Source organism: Leptonychotes weddellii, chromosome 14 (assembly GCF_054177405.1).
Source record: "Leptonychotes weddellii isolate Sample4059 chromosome 14, ASM5417740v2, whole genome shotgun sequence".
Taxonomy (NCBI): Eukaryota; Metazoa; Chordata; class Mammalia; order Carnivora; family Phocidae; genus Leptonychotes; species Leptonychotes weddellii.
In genome coordinates, this window is record NC_138382.1 from 5,507,186 (window position 1) to 5,526,665 (window position 19,480).

Consider the following 19,480-nt stretch of genomic DNA (forward strand, 5'->3'; position numbering starts at 1 on the left):
TACACCGGAAGAAGAGCCACATTCAGCAGAAAACAAAAAAAAAAGGCAAAAATAAAAACAAAACAAAAAAGCACTAAGTGTCACAAAGGCAACAAAGGCAGTAAATCCCAAGGGTAAAGTCTGACAAGGGCATCCAAGAAGTTCAAAATGCCATTCCTAAGAGCCCACACTTCACTCCAAAAGCTGACTCATTACTGTCAAGCTCCTGTAACAGTAATAAACTGTGAGTGTAATTTAATAAACGGTAATAAACCCCTCCCTAAGCATCTGAGTTGCCAAAGTCGCGGCAGGGCACAGAGGAGAGATGCTAACAGGCGCTCTGGTCTTCCAAGAGCACACTCTGCCTGTGGGTGGGGGGCTTTACAAATGATGTGCCGAAACCATCACACCAGCAACCAGCTTCTTCTGGGCCCTTGAAACGAGATTTCCCATGAACTGCACTCACCAACAGGCTTCCTAGAGAAGGCAAGTACTTGATGGCACTTAATTCTGTCAATAGTAGCTATTTTAATAGCAACAAACGGAAAGATCTAAAATTACCAAATAGCTTTAGTAGAAGCTCTATTATTTTTACTCACTCTTTCTCATATTCGTATCATCCAAAAAGTTTCTTATTGGGTGTATGCATTAGGGTGAAAAGCAAAGTAAAATATTCTAGATTACTGGGGGGGTGGGGTGGCACATAAATGGGTGAACAAGGGATTGTTGCTGCTCAAAGTCTTTTGCCACTGTCTTCTGGCATAATTTACCAATAAATTTAACATTAGAGGAAAGAGATCTAGGCTCGGTCACTCAAAAGGAAAGCAGCTCTTTGGAGTTATGTAAAATAAAAAAATTTACATAAAAGAAAAAAAGAAAAAATTTATATAAAATTTAAAAAAAAAAAAGACTATATCATCACTAAAGTCTGCAAATCTGTGCCTGCAAATTAACCAAGTGAGAAATTGGTCAGATCATCAGAATGAAGGCTTCTACTCTGGTGGGGCAGGGGGCATGAACTAGAAGCAGGATCATGTAAAATGTCACTTCCCAAGTTAAGCTGCAGATATGACCAGAAAAGAATTATGAACCCTCTGAATCCCCGATAAAAATTGCTGAAAAAACAATTTTTTTAATTTAAAATCTTTTTTAGATCTCCAGCAATTTCAGAGTAAGTCAGTCAAGGAAGACTCGAGGAATCATAGATTGCAAAGGGCATCTGAAGTCTCATTCCTGAAACTTTTTTTTTTTTGAAAGATTTTATTTATTTGACAGAGAGAGAGACAGCGAGAGAGAGAACACAAGCAGGGGGAGTGGGAGAGAGAGAAGCAGGCTCCCCACTGAGCAGGGAGCCCGACGTGGGGCTCGATCCCAGGACCCTGGGATCATGACCTGAGCCGAAGGCAGACACTTAACGACTGAGCCACCCAGGCGCCCCTCATGCCTGAAACTTGTTCTCCGTAGAGTAGAGCCGAATGCAGCTACAGATCAATGAGTCTCATGTGATGTAGGGGCCACTTATGAGGCCAACGCTGTCTTCTTTCTTAAGACAGCCAACGAATGAGGAAGTGCACAGTTTCCTTTGTGGACTATCTGTGCACAGGTGAATAGTTCATGGAGCCAGCCAAACAGTGTTTGCCATGGTTTCCCATACAAGGTCGAGAAAAGAGTTTCTAGGAGCCAACAAACAGCTAGAAACAACCTAAATGTTTATCAGTAGGGAGCAGTTAAATAAATTATCATGCCTCCATACAACAGACTACTAGGCCCACTGAAATATTGAGATGGGCCTGCATGTGCCCAGCAGGGAAAGTTCTGAGACATCTGTGATAGTGAAGAAAAGCAGCTGTGGAGCAACATGAAGAGCGTGACCTTGCTGGCAGCTTGAGGTTCAGAAGTGTCCATGCAAGCAAAGGCATATAACAGAGACCAGGGCACACACCCCAGGCTGTGCCCACGGCTGCCCCTTGGGGAGGGAACGGAAGAAGAAACAGGTGAAGGGATTTGCACATCTTTTGCATAACTTGTGCATACTTATTTTTTTTAAGATTTTTTTTTTTTTTATTTGAGAGAGAGAGAGAAACACGCATGTGGGGGCTAGGCAGAGGGGGAGGGAGAGGAAGAGGGAAAGAATACCAAGAAGACTCTGTGCTGAGCGCACAGTCTGATTACAGGGCTCGATCTCACAACCCCGAGATCATGACCTGAGCCAAAACCAAAAGCTGGACACTAAACTGACTGAGCCACCCAGGTGCCCCATGCATACTTATTTTAAAAGACAAAATTAAAAATTTAAAATAAAATTCAGGGGGCGCCTGGGTGGCTCAGTTGGTTAAGCGACTGCCTTTGGCTCAGGTCATGATCCTGGAGTCCCGGGATCGAGTCCCGCATCGGGCTCCCTGCTCGGCGGGGAGTCTGCTTCTCCCTCTCCTGCTCCCCACTCTTGTGCTCTTTCTCTCTCTCACTCTCTCTCAAATAAATAAATAAAATCTTTAAAAAAATAAAAATAAAATAAAATAAAATAAAATAAAATTCAGCACATAACGACTACCTCACAGAGTTTGCTGTGAAATTTTATTGTGACAAAATAAATAAATGGACTTTGAAAAGTTATGCATAAACTTTAGGTGTAAAGTATTTTTGTTGTTGAAAAAGAGGAGGTGCCTGTTTGTTGATCTGAAATTTCCAGCTTTCTAACTTCTTTAAATCAAATGTGCGCCCCTTATATTGGCAGATTTCACATACATCTCCGCACAACTCTATCACAGACAGGAAACTGGCTCTTTGCACCCGAGTATGTATATGGTCAAAAGGCATGAGAAGTAGACGAATAGTTAAGTAGTACATGTGGGTGCTTTCAGGAACGGGAAGAAAGAGAGCTTACCTGTTTGGTTTATTTCAATCCGAGAACCATTAGTTATTTTGTCCAACAGCCTTATGAAGCTGGCTTCAAAGTCTGTGGGGAAAAGAGAAAACAGACTGGCTTCATGTGAGGTCACCATTTCCAGAGCTGCGGTGGAAGGTACGTGACTCCCTGCGTCACGCCCAGGTTCCTGTCAGGACCAGGGCGGGCCCACTGGCTGAGGACACTAAAGCAGCTGAATAGCACTGGCTAGCACACAGATGTTTGGTGGGACTATCAGAAACAATTCACCTTTCATATCCCACAAAAAACAGCAACTCTACCAGCAATCTAGTGGGGTATTAATTTCAGCAGCCTAACACCCATGTAAAGACCTGCTCTTCTGACCTCAGGGGTGCACGCCAAATAAGGGAGAAATAGCAGAAAGTGGGGAAGCGTTTTAAAGTCCATTTCTTATCTGTTCCAGAATACGTGAGGGGGCAGATGAAATTGCGGGTCACTCCTCAGTCTCAGAAGCAGTAAGAGGTCACTGTCTCCCCCACTCAACTCTGTCCCTTTCTCCCTTCTGCCACCTTACTCATCTAGAGCTATCTAACCAGTTCCATTTTTAATTTCATTACAAAGGTGCTTGAATGTACAGTATTACTACCACCTTCTTCTTAACACATGAAAACAGACTGGAAGAAAAAACACCGCATGTTAATGAATGGATTTCTCTTCATGGTAGGACTTGGTACTTTACATGAATTTAATTTTCTTGTTTAAATTCTCACGTATAAATATACTTCAATTTCTTTTATAGACAGATTGTTATCCAAAAACATAAAAGATGGTCATTATCAAAAGGGGGGGTAGAAAGGGAGGAAATGGATTTTCAATGTGAACTATGAGAGGAGGAAGAGAGAAGACTCAGGCAGGAGAATATGTCCTGTGGCCTTCCCCTGAGTGGATCTCACACACACACGCACACACACTCACGCTCACTCCCTCCCTCTCTAGAGTCAACCTCTTGCCCGTGAACAAGGGCAGGAAGACCAGCTCTCCCACACCAAAGGCATGGTGGCCACGTGGCTATTTAGGCAGTTTCCACCCCCTGCAAGAAACTAGCAGAATTTTCAAGCTCACACAGCAGCAGTCACCTGAACTGATCCCAGAGGGCGAGCACATCAACTTAGCAATGCTCGTCCACCTGTTCTGTTACTGAACGCTGCCCCACAACTCCTGTCCCTGTAGATGCTGCAATCTGTACAGAGAGCCCTGGGCTAGAAGTCAGAGGAAATCCAGTAAGTCCCGAAACCAGGAAAAGCGGCTACTTCCAGCAGGTTCGCATTAAAGCCTCCCGTGCAGCCAGACATTCCCTCACCTAATCCTCAAAGCCCCGCGGCAGGGAGTGCCGTTCCCATTTTACAGAAGGCTGAGGCCCAAGAATGAGACTGGCAAGTGACAGAGCCGGGGGCTGGCTTCTCCGGAGTCCGCACTCCTATCCACACCATAAAGCAGTGTGCCAAACTCCGTTTAATCCCTCAACGTCAACCACCTCCTCTAGAAAATCATGGAACCTTTTAACTGCAGGCAGAGTGATCTACTGCAGGATCCTGCAGACCATTTAATGGGTCCCCCATCAACATTTATTTTTAATGAAATTAGAGCAGAATAAACAATGTCAGAGTTAACCCTACATAGGGCACTGTTCGTGAAACCTCGGTGGGCTTTACAACTATCTGTAGATGTACTGGTTGTGGTGTTAAGTAGCATCACAAAAGTTTGAAAATAAATCAACTACAAAATTGTTTCCATGGCCTCTTAATATAGAATATTCTGTTTTTAAAAAAACCAGGCAGATCCAGACCACAGTGCCACTTTCCACCTATCTTTCTAGCAAATGTAACGGGCTCTGCACAGAAAAAGGAAAACTCTTGAGGTGGCTAAGCTTTTGAGGTGCCTAAAGGGGAGAGAGGAACGGACATTTATGAATAAAGTCCATGATTAAACTCCATAGCTTTTACAGATTAGGAAAGAAAAAAACAAAACAAAAAGAAAGCATAACGTCAGAATTTTTTTTCTTCTGCAATCCACAGGGGCACTTAAGCATGAACGCAGTCAGTTAAAAATGCCCAGCAGAGGAACAGGGCCAGGAACAGAATGGGCACATAAAGAGACCTCCAGGCTGGACCATCCCCTGGTCACAGCAAATGGGTGATTCAGAAGCAGTACTTCAAAGAACCAACCAGAGCTAGTTCCAGAATCCTGGCAACAGTGAAGATATAGCTCCATCACGTGGTATGAAAAAGATCTCAAGTTCACCTAATAATAGTAAGACTGATGTCCTCAAACTTCATTAAGACAAGATGTGTAGGATTCCTTACCCTTTCACTTCCCACACACCCTCTTTGACTCTTCCTCCTCAAGACTGCTCTTGGGGATACAGAAGTTCAGATATCTAAAAACACCAGGGAAAAACATCCAAAACCAGGCACAATTTTACTGCACTGTTTGGGAACACATAACTAGGCCATAAAGCTATAAAGACAATTAACACAAATACTGTACTGGTCAGGAAAGCGGCTACCAGCAGGGGTAGAGGAGGGAATCGTGCCCCAAGAGGCCCCGTAGGTGCAACAGTGTTCTGTTTCTTGACTTGGATGGGGTCACACGAGTGTCCATTTTATAATCTTTTAAGCACTACTTTTATGTTTCATGCATTTTTTATGTTATTATATTTGACATTTTTTAGAAGTTTATACTATTAGGACCTTCAATCTCAGAATTCCTTAAATACTGCCTGTGGTGCCTAATGCACTCCCCTCCTCAGCCCCTCAAGAGGTGAGCTCATCACTTCTTTAAAGGGGCCATTAACTCTGTAACACAATGCCTGACCCATTCCTCACTAAGAAAGGCAAACTGTCTCAAGGGCAGTGAGGGAAAGAATACAAGCTAAAGACCTACACTTTTAAACAAGGAGCAAATCTCAATCAATACAGTTTCAACTTAAAAGTATCATAACAATTTAAATATCTAGAAACAGTAACTGTGCTAAAATAAATTTCTAGTATTATATACATGTCACATATAATATAAATGTTAGATGTATACATATTGGATATATATCAGAACACTCTGCAGCCTTAAAATTAATACGAGAATTTTTATGTACTGCTATAAGTCACCTCCATGATATAATGAGTGGAAAAAAGTAAGATGCCACTGGCCATTTGTGTGAAAAAAAGAAAACGTGCATACGTATTTGCTTATTTATGAAAAAAAGAGCCCTGGGAAGAAACACAACAAACTAGTAACACTGACTGCCTCACAGGGAAGGGAGGATGGGAAAGAGACAGAGACACACTGTGTAAACCCTCTTTGCTCCCTCTGAATTTCACACCATGTGTATGTTTTTTAAAATACATAAAATTTAAATTAAATAATACAAATAAAGGTACTGTAACACAATTTTTTTTCAAGATTTTATTTATTTATTTATTTGACAGAGAGAGAGTAGAAGCAGGGGGAGGGGCAGACAGAGGGAGAAGGAGAAGCAGACTCCCCGCTGAGCGGGGAGCCCGATGTGGGACTCAATCCCAGGACCCTGGGATCACGACCTGAGTTGAAGGCAGATAGATGCCCAACCGACTGAGCCACCCAGGTGCCCCGTCTATAACACAATTTAAATAGCAAATAAAACTGCTCTCATTAAATAGCCTATGAAAGATCTTTATAATACCATACAGCCATTAAAAATAGTTTAAAATAATTATTTAATTACATGAGGAAATGCTCACATTAAGGAAAAAATAAAAAATATATACAATGTGATTTCAATTTCTTTAGAGAAGTACCTAAAAAATAAGACAACAAGCCATTAATACATGAAATTAGAAATCATTCTGGGACGCCTGGGTGGCATCTGCCTTCGGCTCAGGTCACAATCCCAGGGTCCTGGAATCGAGGCCCGCATCAGACTCCTCGATCAGCAGGGAGCCTGCTTCTCCCTCTGCCTGCCGCTCCCCCTGCTTGTGCTCAGTCAGTCTCTCTCTCTCTCTGACAAATAAAATCTTAAAAAAAAAATCATTCTTATCCTCATTAAATCCCAAAAGGTAGATATTATAAACACATACACAATTCTCAGAATTAAAAGATGTCCATTCACTTGGAAATATGCATAAAACATACACATATCTTATGTATAATATGTAATTACACATGATTCATAATAAATTATATTTTAACTGAAACATGTAACATCTTTCCTGAATTGTCAACACAACAAGAAAAAAACTACAGAACATACTAAAATATTTTAAGCAGAAATATCAATTTTACCAGAATACACAGCAGTCAACCAAAAAAAAAAAAAAATTTACCACTCTAAATACCTTAGTAATTAAAAAAACAAAAGCAAGAGCAAAATGAACTGAAATTTTAGAAATGGAATAGAATTACAAGCCAAAAAGTAAATGAAAAAATAATCACAAAAGAGATTTAAAAATGGAAAATATAGCAGAAAAAAAAATCAAGCTAATTCATTTAAAAAATACAACACAGATCAATAGTCTCATTCATCTGTACAAAGAAAAAATGTAAGCTAATAATAAATAACATAATTAATAAAAGATTATGAGCTTTTGTGATAAACTATTCTCTGATATTTACTAATACATTTGGAATTAATATAACTACGTAAAAAGATGATAAATCAAACAGATAAACAAAAAGATACAAAAAAGAGAAACCCAAAACTAAGAGAATAAGAGAATTTATCAATAAACCGAAAAGAGGGGGTGACTGGGTGGCTCAGTCAGTTAAGCGACTGCCTTCAGCTCAGGTTATGATCCCAGGATCCTGGGATAGAACCCAGCATCTGGCTCCCTGCTCAGCGGGGAGTCTGCTTCTCCCTCTCCTCCTGGCTCCTGCTCTCTGTCGCTATCTCTGCTCTCTCTAATAAATAAAAATCTTTAAAAAAACAAAAAAACTGAGAAGAGCACTGATAAAGTTGCTGAAAAAATTTTTCCCAACATTCAAAGGAAAAATTCGTCTATTACACATTCCAAAGAACAACAACAAAAGCATGAAGAGATGGCTTCAAATGCAGAATAGTTAAGAGCATCACATGCAAGAAATAAAAAATAAATCTCAGGAAACAAACTGAGGGTTGCTGGAGCGGTGGGGGGTGGGAGGGATGGGGTGGCTGGGTGATAGACACTGGGGAGGGTATGTGCTATGGTGAGCGCTGTGAATTGTGCAAGACTGTTGAATCACAGACCTGTACCTCTGAAACAAATAATACATTATATGTTAAAAAAAAAAAAAAGAAGAAGATAGTAGGAAGGGAGGAATGAAGGGGGGGAAATCGGAGAGGGAGACGAACCATGAGAGACTATGGACTCTGAGAAACAAACTGAGGGTTCTAGAGGGTCCGAGGTGGGGGGATGGGTTAGCCTGGTGATGGGTATTAAGGGGGGCATGTTCTGCATGGAGCACTGGGTGTTATACACAAACAATGAATCATGGAACACTACATCAAAAACTAATGATGTAATGTATGGTGATTAACATAACATAAAAAAAGAATGGACATAAAAAAATAAATAAATTGAATTTAATAAAAAAATAAAAAATAAAAATGATAAATTTCCCCCCAAAAAATAAATTACAAACTAACTTCATTTAATAAGAACAAATAAAATATCCCCACATAAAGCCTTAGAAAAGAACCCATAACACATTTTTCAACTATCCACTACAGTTAAGAAGAGGGCCTCCCAGGAAAGGACCACACGTAAGGCACAAGGAAGATGACAATATTATTAAATATAAAAACAGGGGATGGGGGAGAATCAAGTAACTAGCTTGACTGCTACTGAAAAGGCATCTGAGAAAATTCAGATTTTTATTACTTTAAAAAATCTATTTTATTACTAAAAAATCTATTTTATCACTAAAAAATCTATTTTTTAGTAAAATTCTGTTTTAAAAGTATGAAGAATGAATTCATTGTAACAGTTTACATATAAAAACAGAAGCCTCTGGTGCCTGGGTGGCTCAGTCTGCCTGGGTGGTCTGCGTCTGCCTTCGGCTCAGGTCATGATCCCAGGACCCTGGGACTGACCCCCGTGTCAGGCTCCTTGCTCAGCGGGGAGCCTGCTTCTCCCTCTCCCTCTGCCTGCCACTCCCCCTGCTTGTGCTCGCTCTCTGTCAAATAAATAAAATCTTTTAAAAATAAATAAAAATAAAAACAGAAGTCTTAGGTGGCGCCTGGGTGGCTCAGTCGGTCAAGCATCTGCCTCTGGCTCAGGTCATGATCCCAGGGTCCTGAGACTGAACCCCATGTCGGGCTCTCTGTTCAGCAAGGAGTCTGCTTCTCCCTCTTCCTCTGCTTGTGTGCTCTCTTTCTCTCCCAAATAAATAAAATCTTAAAAATAAATAAACAAAAAAACAAGAGAAGCCTTAGAAGTTCCAGAACGTCTTCTTGGCCTTGGGGTAGACCAAGATTTCTTTAAAAAGACACAGAAAAATTTATAAATTGGACTACATTAAAAGAAGTATCTATTGCTCATCAAAAGAAACCATTAGGGCGCCTGGGTGGCTCAGTCGTTGGGCGTCTGCCTTCAGCTCAGGTCATGATCCCAGGGTCCTGGGATCGAGTCCCACATCGGGCTCCCTGCTCGGCAGGAAGCCTGCTTCTCCCTCTCCCACTCCCCCTGCTTGTGTTCCTGCTCTCGCTGTCTCTCTGTCAAATAAATAAAAAATCTTTAAAAAAAAAAAAGAAACCATTAAGTGCAAAAAAACAAGTCAGAGCGTAACCAGATATTTGCAACAGCTTAACAGAGAATTGTGCCATATTAATAAAACGTAGTAGCATGCTACAGCAATGAACACCAGCTACTGCCTCTCCAACAGATATGACTCTTAAAAACACGAAAGACAGCAAAGAAACCAGACACACACACAAAATACATACTCTATAACTCCATTATATAAATTACGGTTAATATTTCAGAAATGCAATCAATGGTGTAAAAAGTCAACTTATTATTTACATTGGGAGTGGGAGAAAATGGTGTGATGGCACAGCATGGAAGGGTTTTAGGGTTGCTGGTCATGTTTTATTTCTTGGCACGGGTAGCATATCCACTTTGTAAATTCATCAAGCTATCCATTTATGGTCTGTGCACTTTTTTTTTTAGAGGGGGGAAGGGACAGAGAGAATCTTAGGCAGGCTCCACCCCCAGCACAGAGCCCAACACCTGGATCCCATGACCCTGAGATCATGACCTGAGCCAAAATTAAGACTCAGCCATTAAACTAACTGACCCATCCAGGCACCGGGGTCTGTGCACTTTTCTTAGTATGTAGTATCCTCTGCTAAAAGTTTATTTTTTAAAAATAAAAATCAAGGGGCGCCTGGCTGGCTCAGTCAGTTGAGCGACCATCTCTTGGGTTTGGCTCAGGTCCTGATCTCAGGGTCCTGAGACTGAGCAACCACGGGCTCCATGCTCAGTGGGGGGTCTGCCTGAGATTCTCTCTCTCTGCCCCCCACCACCCCTCACCCCTGGCTCACACACGTGCTCTCTCTCAGACGAATAAATAAATCTTTAAAAAATAATAAACAAAAATCAAATTCAAAGAAAGAGTACCTTTAAAAATTATGAAACAAGCAAAGAAACCCAATCATCTCTCCAATTTGCCATACTACAAATGCCATTAAATATATCTCAAAAAAAAAAAAAGAAAGTGTCAATACAAGGAAGAAGCAGCAATTAAGGGAAAGGATATCTTACCAATTAAGCAAGAGGATTTCACATACTTTGATTTGACCCCACATTTTAAAAAAGCATAGTCTTTGACCCAGCAATTCCACATCTAGAACTCTATCCTGTAGAAATAGAAGTATGCTAGGATATATGTACAAAAATTTTTACTGCTGCTTTATTTGTAATAACAAACACTGAAGATTACTTTTTTTGTCCCATGCCTTCAAATGTTCCTAGATATCTCGCTGTGCTTATATAAAAACATATAAAAGTGGGGCGCCTGGGTGGCTCAGTCGTTAAGCGTCTGCCTTCGGCTCAGGTCATGATCCCAGGGTCCTGGGATCAGGCCCCACACTGGGCTCCCTGCTCCGCGGGGAGCCTGCTTCTCCCTCTCCTGCTCCCCCTGCTTGTGTTCCCTCTCTCGCTGTGTCTCTCTCTCTCTCTGTCAAATAAATAAATAAAATCTTTAAAAAAAAAAAAACCTATAAAAGAAATAAAATCAACAAAGGGAAATTTAATTCTCTGATTTATGCTATTTTATGACCTTTCAAGTTTCCTATTTGTATACAAATTTTTCAGTTCTAGTATTTTTCTTTACAAACGCATTGGGAAGAAAAGTCATACAATCACATCAATTGGTGTAGAGTAGGCATCTGACAAAATGCAACTCATTCATAATAATAAAAAAAAACTTCCTAGAAAAATAGGAATAGAAGGGAACTTTCTCACTGATGAAAGCATCTGGAAAAAAAAAAAAAAAAACCATACAGCTAAAAGTACACTTAGCACCAAAACAATGGACGCTTTCCCCTAAGAGAGGGAACAAGGCAAGGCAGTTTGCTCTCATCGCATACTTAACATGGTGCTAGAAGTTCCAGCCAGCGCGGCACGGAGAAGGAAGTACAAGGCATAAAGTTTAGAAAGAAGAAATAGTATTATTTCTTTTTGCAGATGACATGTTTATCTACATAGAGAATCCCAAAGAATGTACAAAAAGACACCTACAGCTAACAAGTAAATTCAGCATGGTTAGAGGATAAACATCTTCCCAAAAATGAAATGTATTTCCATATACTAGTATTGAACACATGGAGACTGACATTAAAAATACTGTATCGTTGACAATTGGTCTGACAATTGCTCGAAAAAGTAAAATATTTACGTGTAAATCTAACAAAATGTTTATAGGACTTGTATGCTAGAAACTACACAATGCTGGTAAAAGAAAGCAAAGATCTAAATAAATGGAGAGATATACTATGTTTATGGATTAGAAGCCTCAGTAAAGATGACAATTCTCCCCAAACTGACATATAGGTTTAACACAGTTCCTGTCAAAATCTTAACAAGATTTTTGTTTAGATAAAGACAAGATTATTCTAAAACTTATATTGGAAAGGCAAAGGAACCAGGATAGCTAAAACAATCACAAAAAGTAAGAATAAAGCTGGAGGTATCAGTCTACACGCTTATAGGCACAGTAATCAAGTTTACATGGTCCTGGCAAGGGGACAGACATATAGATCAGTGGATCCAAATAAAGGTCCCAGAAAGAGAGCCACACAAATGTGCCCAACTGATTTTTTACAAAGATACAAAAGCAATTCAATGAAAGAAAGACAGCCCTTTCAACAAACGGTGCTGGAGCAACTGGACATCCATAAGCAAAAAAAAAAAAAAAAGAAAGAAACTCAACCTAAGTTTTAAACCTCATACAAAAATCAAATGTAAAACTATGAAACCTTTAGAAAAAAACATTGAAAATATTCTAGATCTAGAATAGGCAAAGAGATCTTAGACTTAACATCAAAAGCATAAGCCATAAAAGACAAAGTTGATAAATTCTATTTGACTAAAAGTAAAATCTTTTGCTCTGCAAAAGACCATGTTAAGAGAATGACAAGACTGGGGGCGCCTGGCTGGCTCTGTTGGAGCAGGCGACTCTTGATCTCAGGGTCATGAGTTCAAGCCCCATGTTGGGCGTGGAGCTTACTTAAGAGCGAGAGAGAGAATGAAAGACAAGCTGTGGAGAGGGACACAGTATCAGCCATCCACATATCTGACAAAGGACCGGAACACGTAAAGAACTCTCAAAACATAAGCTTAAAAACAGATTAGTTGGCAATGAACAAAAGATGTCGGAGGAGGCCATGCTGACGGCAAATAGGCAGAGGGAAGGATGTTGGCCATCATCAGCCATGAGGAATATGCAAATTAAACAAGACAGCACAACCAGGACGGCTAAAACCAGAAACCTGGTCCTTCGTGGAGTCCTTCCTCCCGCCTCTCAACGTGCGCGCCCTCCTCCCGCTCCTCGGGGCCCCTCCGGTGAAGGCCACCTGCTGCAGGCTGAGGGCCGCCTCCCCAGCTGTGGCTTGTCTGCACTTCCCGCGCCCATCCTGGCCACCCTGCGTGGAGGCCTGGGTCAGGCCCGGGCTGCCATGGGCACTGTCCCCGCCTGGTCCCGGCCCGGTCCCGGTGCGTCCGCAGCGGCGCGGGTGTGGCAGCTGCCCCGTCTGGCCTGCGGCTCCTTGCAGGGAGGACTGCCACTCACAGCACAAGTGGGCCACGGGCTCTGTCCTCTTCTCTTCCGTCCTCGTCCGCTCCCGGGTTGGGGGGCGGGGGGGAGGATAGAAGGGCACTTCTGAGTCTCCTGATCCTCCTCTGAAACCAGGTCACACTCACCGGTGTTCTGGTGGGAGTTCACCACCTCTTCCCTCTTCTTTCTGAAGGCCATCATCGGCCTTCACATCGATAGCATCACCCATCCCTGGCGACAATCAAGGAAATGTTAACCCGTCCCCCCAAATCTGAGAACATCAGGTTCTACAAGAAAGTGTGATCAAGATGGGACTTCTCCAACATGTGACCTCTGGTAGGGACAGGGGTGGGACAATGACCTTGAGCTGCTGCCTCTTAGCCCATAACCTTTGGGGACCATCCAGAAACAGCCCAGCGGACTCTGCAGCTGGTCTGCAGGGCCAGAGGCCAGGAGGGCGCCTCAGTGCCCCCAGCTGCACAGGCTTAGCCAAGTTATTAAAATGTTGATTTTAGAAGAAGTAACACCTTTTAAAACCCTTGGGGGAGGGGCGCCTGGGTGGCTCAGTCGTTAAGCGTCTGCCTTCGGCTCAGGTCATGATCCCGGGGTCCTGGGATCGAGCCCCACATCGGGCTCCTTGCTCAGCAGGGAGCTTGCTTCTCCCTCTCCTTCTCCCCCTGCTTGTGTTCCCTCTCTTGCTGTGTCTCTCTCTGTCAAATAAATAAATAAAATCTTAAAAAAAAAAAAAAAACCCTTGGGGGAAAAAAGCAGTGACAACACCAAATGCTGGCAAGGGTGCACAGAACTTGAATCACTTACACATTGCTGGTGGGAATATAAAATCGTAAGCCCACACTGGAAAACACTTTGGCAGTTTCCTAAGTATGCAAACTACCATACAGCCCAGTGGCTATACTCCTGGGCATTTATCCCAGGCAAAGACTTATGTTCACAGAAAAACCTGTACACAAATGTTTATAACAGCTTTATTCATAACGGCCAAAAAACTGGAAACAATCCGGATGTCTTTCAACAGGTAAATGGTTAAAAAAAACTGTGATACTTTCATACCATGGAATACTGCTCAGCAATAAAAAGGAACAATCCTGAAAAAAAACTTAAATCTTCAGAGGATCATGCTGAGTGAAAAACGTCCACCGCAAAAGGTTACTTACTATATGATTCCACTTATATTCTTCGAATGACAAAATTATAGGAATGGAGAACAGATTAGGGATTGCCAAGGGTTAAGGAGTTGGTGGGGCAAGAAGGAAGATGGTGTGGCTGAGGAAGGGCAACCTGAGGAATCCTTGTGGTAATGGAAATGCTCAATACCTTCACTCTTATCCCTGTCCATTTCCTGGCTGTGATATGGTACTACAGTTTTTCCAGATGTTCCATGTGGGGGAAATTGGGCGAAGTCTAGACAGGATCTCTCAGTATTATTTATGACAACTGCATGTGAATCCATAACTATCTCAAAATTAAAAGGCTTACTTTAAAAAAAAAAAAAAGATGGTGCACAGTTCCATCTGGAATAGCATTTTACAGCTTCCAAGCAACAGCAGATCTGAAAGCAGACGATTAGGATTCCTGGCATTTGTCTTTCAAAGATGAGTATCTCGGGGCACCTGGGTGGCTCAGTCGTTAAGCGTCTGCCTTCGGCTCAGGTCATGATCCCAGGGTCCTGGGATCGAGCCCCGCATCGGGCTCCTTGCTCAGCGGGAGGCCTGCTTCTCCCTCTCCCACTCCCCCTGCTTCTGTTCCCTCTCTCACTGTGTCTCTCTGTCAAATAAATAAATAAAATCTTAAAAAAAAAAAAAGATGAGTATCTCATTTTGGGCACCCAATAATCAACATGTGACAGCAAACTAACAGTCAACAGAGGCACAAGAGGGCAGGTTCCCAATCCACAAGACAATAGTCAATCAACTATCCTTCGTAGAGTCATCAGGTTTCCCCAACTCTAGTTACTAATTAGTAACTCTGAGTCTCAGACCATACTAAAACAAAATACAGGTGCATCCATGCGGTATAGTAAGAAATGTATTTGGTCTTTGTCCCCGATTCCTGGCACAGAGCTCCTAAAACCCTTGGAAATTCCAAAATAATAGGAGTGTCTCCTAAAATTTATTCATAAGGAGCCCCTTTTGAGTACACTTGACTTTATGCTGATGAGTTGACTTAGGATGGGGCCCCTACACAACCTCAGGATGAGACTGGTCACCAGAAACACCATGTCATTAGAGGGTTGGAACTTTAAGCCCTACCTGCTGGCCTTGAGGGAAGAGGAGATTAAACCCTATTAAAACTCTTGCACAAGGAGAGAACTTCCAGGCTGATGAATGAACACACGTGCTGGAAGGGTGGTGCACACCCTGGTTCCAGAGGGCAGAAGCTCCTGTTTCAGGACCCTGCAGGACCTGGCCCTACATACCTCATCTGTGTGTGCTCAGCTGTATCCTTTATAACATCCTTTACAATAAACTGGTGAATATAAGTGTTTCCCTGAGCTTTGTGAGCCATTCTAGCAAATCATCAGACCCGAGGAGGGGATGGTGGGAACCCCCGATTTATATAACCAGTTGGTCAGAAGTACAAGTGGCCTGAACTTGCGAATGGGACTTGTCCGAAGTGGGGGCAGTCTTGTGGGACTGAGCCCTTACTGTGTGGGATCTGCTGCCATCTCCATGTAGACAGCGTCAGAATTGAGTTCAATCTGTAGTACACCCAGCTGATGCTCACTGAGAATTGGAGAACTGCTTTGTAGGGGGGAAAAACCCCGTACATCTGAGAGAGTACTGAGAGTAGAGGAGAAAGTTTTCCCTTACAATTCTCCTTCTAGAAGATGCAATTTATGAACAGCCAGATTTAGCCCCAAAACAGCACATCAGTTCACCAAAAGATGTTTTCCTTTCAAAGGACCTCTATGTAGCATGTTTCCTCAACACATTTTAAGGAATTCTTTTGATTAAAACTCCACTTGCCCCTCCCTTTTCAGAATCTCATCTGATGAAGCCATGTGCAGCACCCCCTTGGGCCCACATAACTCCTCTCTCCAATTTCACAGGGGAACACTGTGAGGCTTAGTCATGGGACTGGCTCAGGGTCCCGCGTCCTAACTGTTAAACCAGTGTTCCTGCCCAAGTCCATCTTTCCCTATTCCCACTTTAAACAATTATTCTCGTGGAATTCTTTCCATTCTTACCCATAAACTGTGAACTCAACCTAACCCTGCAAGACACAGCCCTCATGAAATCCAGAGCTGGGGGTGCTATGGACAGCTGCCTTCCAGAACGCCGAGGAACAGCCGAGTCCGGCATGTGGTTAAACGGGAGAACAAGCCCTCCGGGCGGGAGCCAGCTGCACCCTCCTTCCAGCTCTGCCACTCAGTGGACTCCAACTTTGCCGGCTACCTCACCTAACTATGCCTTGGCTCTCTACCTGCAGGAACACAGCAGCAGAACAAAGTATTTACTTCCTCCTCACTGAACAGCAAGAGTAGAATGAAACATAGTTGTCTGTGTTTCTCAGAATGAAGCAAAAACTACACATGTGGTTGTGTAATTAGTAAAAACCATTCCAAGATCATCTTTCTTTGGGGTTCAAAATCTTCTCATTATACACAATCTGCACTGGAAGGAGGCAGTTTTATTTAAGAGATTAGCTTGTCTGCCTGCAGTCACAGAGTTTGACCTGTGTCGCATCCCCTTCTGAATCCCTGTGCAGCTTTCTTGGTCCACACACTGCTATGCCCAACCACTGGAGATATGGGGAAAAGAAAAGAAAAAAAAGGCATAATTAATCTCATATGCCAGGGGTTTCAACATCCACACTATTGACATTTTGGGCAGAAGCAGTCTTTGTGTGAGGAAGTTGTATGGTGCATTGCAGGATGTTTATTGGTATCCCTGGGCTCTACCCACCAGATGCCAGGAGCAGCCTCCCAGTTGTAACCACCAAAAATATCTCCAAAAACTGCCAAATGTCCCCCAGGGGAGCAAAACTGCCTTGTGTGAAAACCACTACCCTATACATAATACACACAAATATTTGGAAGACATCACCCAAAAGGAAAACTTTAGACTGAAAAGAGAGGACAAAAAGAAGGCATAATTCTCTTTAAATATGTGAAAAGTATCGCTTCTCGGCCTTTTGGCTAAGATCAAGTGTAAATATGTGAAAAGTTTCCAGATAGAAGCAGGAACAGGGGCTCCTGGGTGGCTCAGTCGGTTAAGTGTCTGCCTTCGGCTCAGGTCATGATTTCAGGGTCTTGTGATCGAGCTCTCTGCTCAGCAGGGAGTCTGCTGCTCCCTCTCACTCTCCCTCTGTACGCTCGCTCTCTCTCTTTCTCTCAAATAAATAAATAAATAATCTTTTTAAAAAATCTAAAAAAGAAGCAGGAACAGATTTCGGACGCCGGAGAGCAGAATTATACTCGTAGGTAGAAGTTACATAATAATAAAATCAGCTAACATCATTTTTAAAAGATTTATTTATTTTTTATTTGAGAGAGAGAGAGAGTGCACGGCGGGGGAGGGGGGAGAAGGGGAGAAGCAAACTCCCTGCTGAGCACAGAGCCAGAGATGCAGGGCTCAGTCTCAGAACCCTGAGATCATGACCTGAGCCAAAATCAAGAGTTGGATGCTTGGGCGCCTGGGTGGCTCAGTTGGTTGAGCGACTGCCTTTGGCTTGGGTCATGATCCTGGAGTCCCGGGATCGAGTCCCGCATCGGGCTCCCTGCTCGGCAGGGAGTCTGCTTCTCCCTCTGGCCCTCCTCCCTCTCATGCTCTCTGTATCTCATTCTCTCTGTCTCAAATAAATAAAAAATAAAAAATCTTTAAAAAAAAAAAAAGAGTTGGACGCTTAACCAAAAGAGCCACCCAGGCGCCCCAAAACCAGCTAACGTTTATTTTTCCTACATGCCTGGCACTGTTCTGTGTACTTTAAGTATTATTTTTTTTTTTTTAAGATTTTATTTATTTATTTGAGAGAGAGAAAGAGCATGAGAGGGGGGAGGGTCAGAGGGAGAAGCAGACTCCCTGCCAAGCAGGGAGCCCGATGCGGGACTCGATCCCGGGACTCCAGGATCATGACCTGAGCCGAAGGCAGTCGCTTAACCAACTGAGCCACCCAGGCGCCCGTATTATTTTATTTAATCTTTACAATAACCCAATGAAGCTGGTGATGTTGGCCTCACTTTATAGATGAAAAAACGGAGGCTCAGAAATGTTAAAGAATTTGCCTAAGGTCCAAGAGCTAATAGCAAAAGCAGAAGCAGGACTCAAACCAAGGTCTAACTCTGAGACCAAGCTCTTAACCACCAAGCTACTACAACCACAACAAATTCAGGATTTTACTTCAACATAATAAATAAAGAACTCTTTGACTTACAAGCTGTTCCTTTCACCAACTGTGATTCTGGCAGCCACCATCACATCTGTCCAGACCAGAAGCAGACCCAGAAAGTCTTCCTTCATAACCCCCAGGGAAGCCTCTGCCCTAACTCCCCTGAGTCCCTTTACAACATTCAGCTCTTCCTACTTGACGTTACTCAAGCTACTCTGTCAAGCACTTCCTACTCAGAAAGCTCCTCCAGAAGTGGGGCAACCAGCCTCTCGTGTTTACACTCCCACAAAGCCTTGCACACACTGGGGCTCAGGAACCTTTTCTAAACCACTGTCCCTGAGGCAAAAGGCCTCCACACCCCCCACCCTCCAGAGCCCACACCAGGAGGGATGATTAAGCAAGCACCTTCGAGAGATGCAATTTTTATACTTAAGCTGAAGATTTTATTGGATATGCTCTGAGTCTTTTCCAATTCTCAGAATCTGAGTCAGAAAAGAGTCAGAAAGGGAGAGATGACTGGCAGCACAGCCTCCTGGATACATCTTTAATCAAACTACCAAGGACTCGCTTGACTATGACCACATAACCCCTGGGGGTTATGAAGGAAGACTTTCTGGGTCTGCTTCTGGTCTGGACAGATGCGATGGTGGCTGCCAGAATCACGGTTGATCCCAGAGTCCTGGGATGGAGTCCTGCATCGGGCTCCCCGATTCTCCCTCTGCCTGCAGCTCCCCCTGCTTGTGTGCGCCTGCTCGCGCTCTCTCCGACAAATAAATAAAATCTTTTAAAAAAAATTTCTTCGGGGCGCCTGGGTGGCTCAGTTGGTTAAGCGACTGCCTTCGGCTCAGGTCATGATCCTGGAGTCCCTGGATCGAGTCCCGCATCGGGCTCCCTGCTCGGCAGGGAGCCTGCTTCTGCCTCTGACCCTCCCCCCTCTCATGTGCTCTCTCTCTCTCATTCTCTCTGTCTCAAATAAATAAATAAAATCTTTAAAAAAAA

At 43.0% G+C, this 19,480-nt stretch overlaps 1 protein-coding gene and 1 long non-coding RNA gene across 7 annotated transcripts in view; one reads left to right on the forward strand and one right to left on the reverse strand.

The window, feature by feature from the left end:
• RCL1 (RNA terminal phosphate cyclase like 1) overlaps positions 1 to 19,480 on the reverse strand; it is a 156,516-nt gene that overhangs the window by 134,328 nt on the left and 2,708 nt on the right. For all 6 annotated transcript variants that reach the window (XR_014139915.1, XM_081802779.1, XM_081802780.1 and 3 more), the window contains exon 2: positions 2,864 to 2,935. Coding sequence is in view for 5 of the 6 variants with exons in the window: in XM_081802779.1 (XP_081658905.1) it covers positions 2,864 to 2,935 (72 nt within the window). In the remaining variant the exon portion in view is untranslated. The remainder of the gene's footprint in view (positions 1 to 2,863; positions 2,936 to 19,480) is intronic.
• LOC145716968 (uncharacterized) lies at positions 287 to 6,292 on the forward strand. The gene is made up of 3 exons (XR_014139916.1): positions 287 to 465; positions 2,913 to 3,001; positions 4,921 to 6,292. It is a non-coding gene; the product is annotated as an uncharacterized LOC145716968 (long non-coding RNA).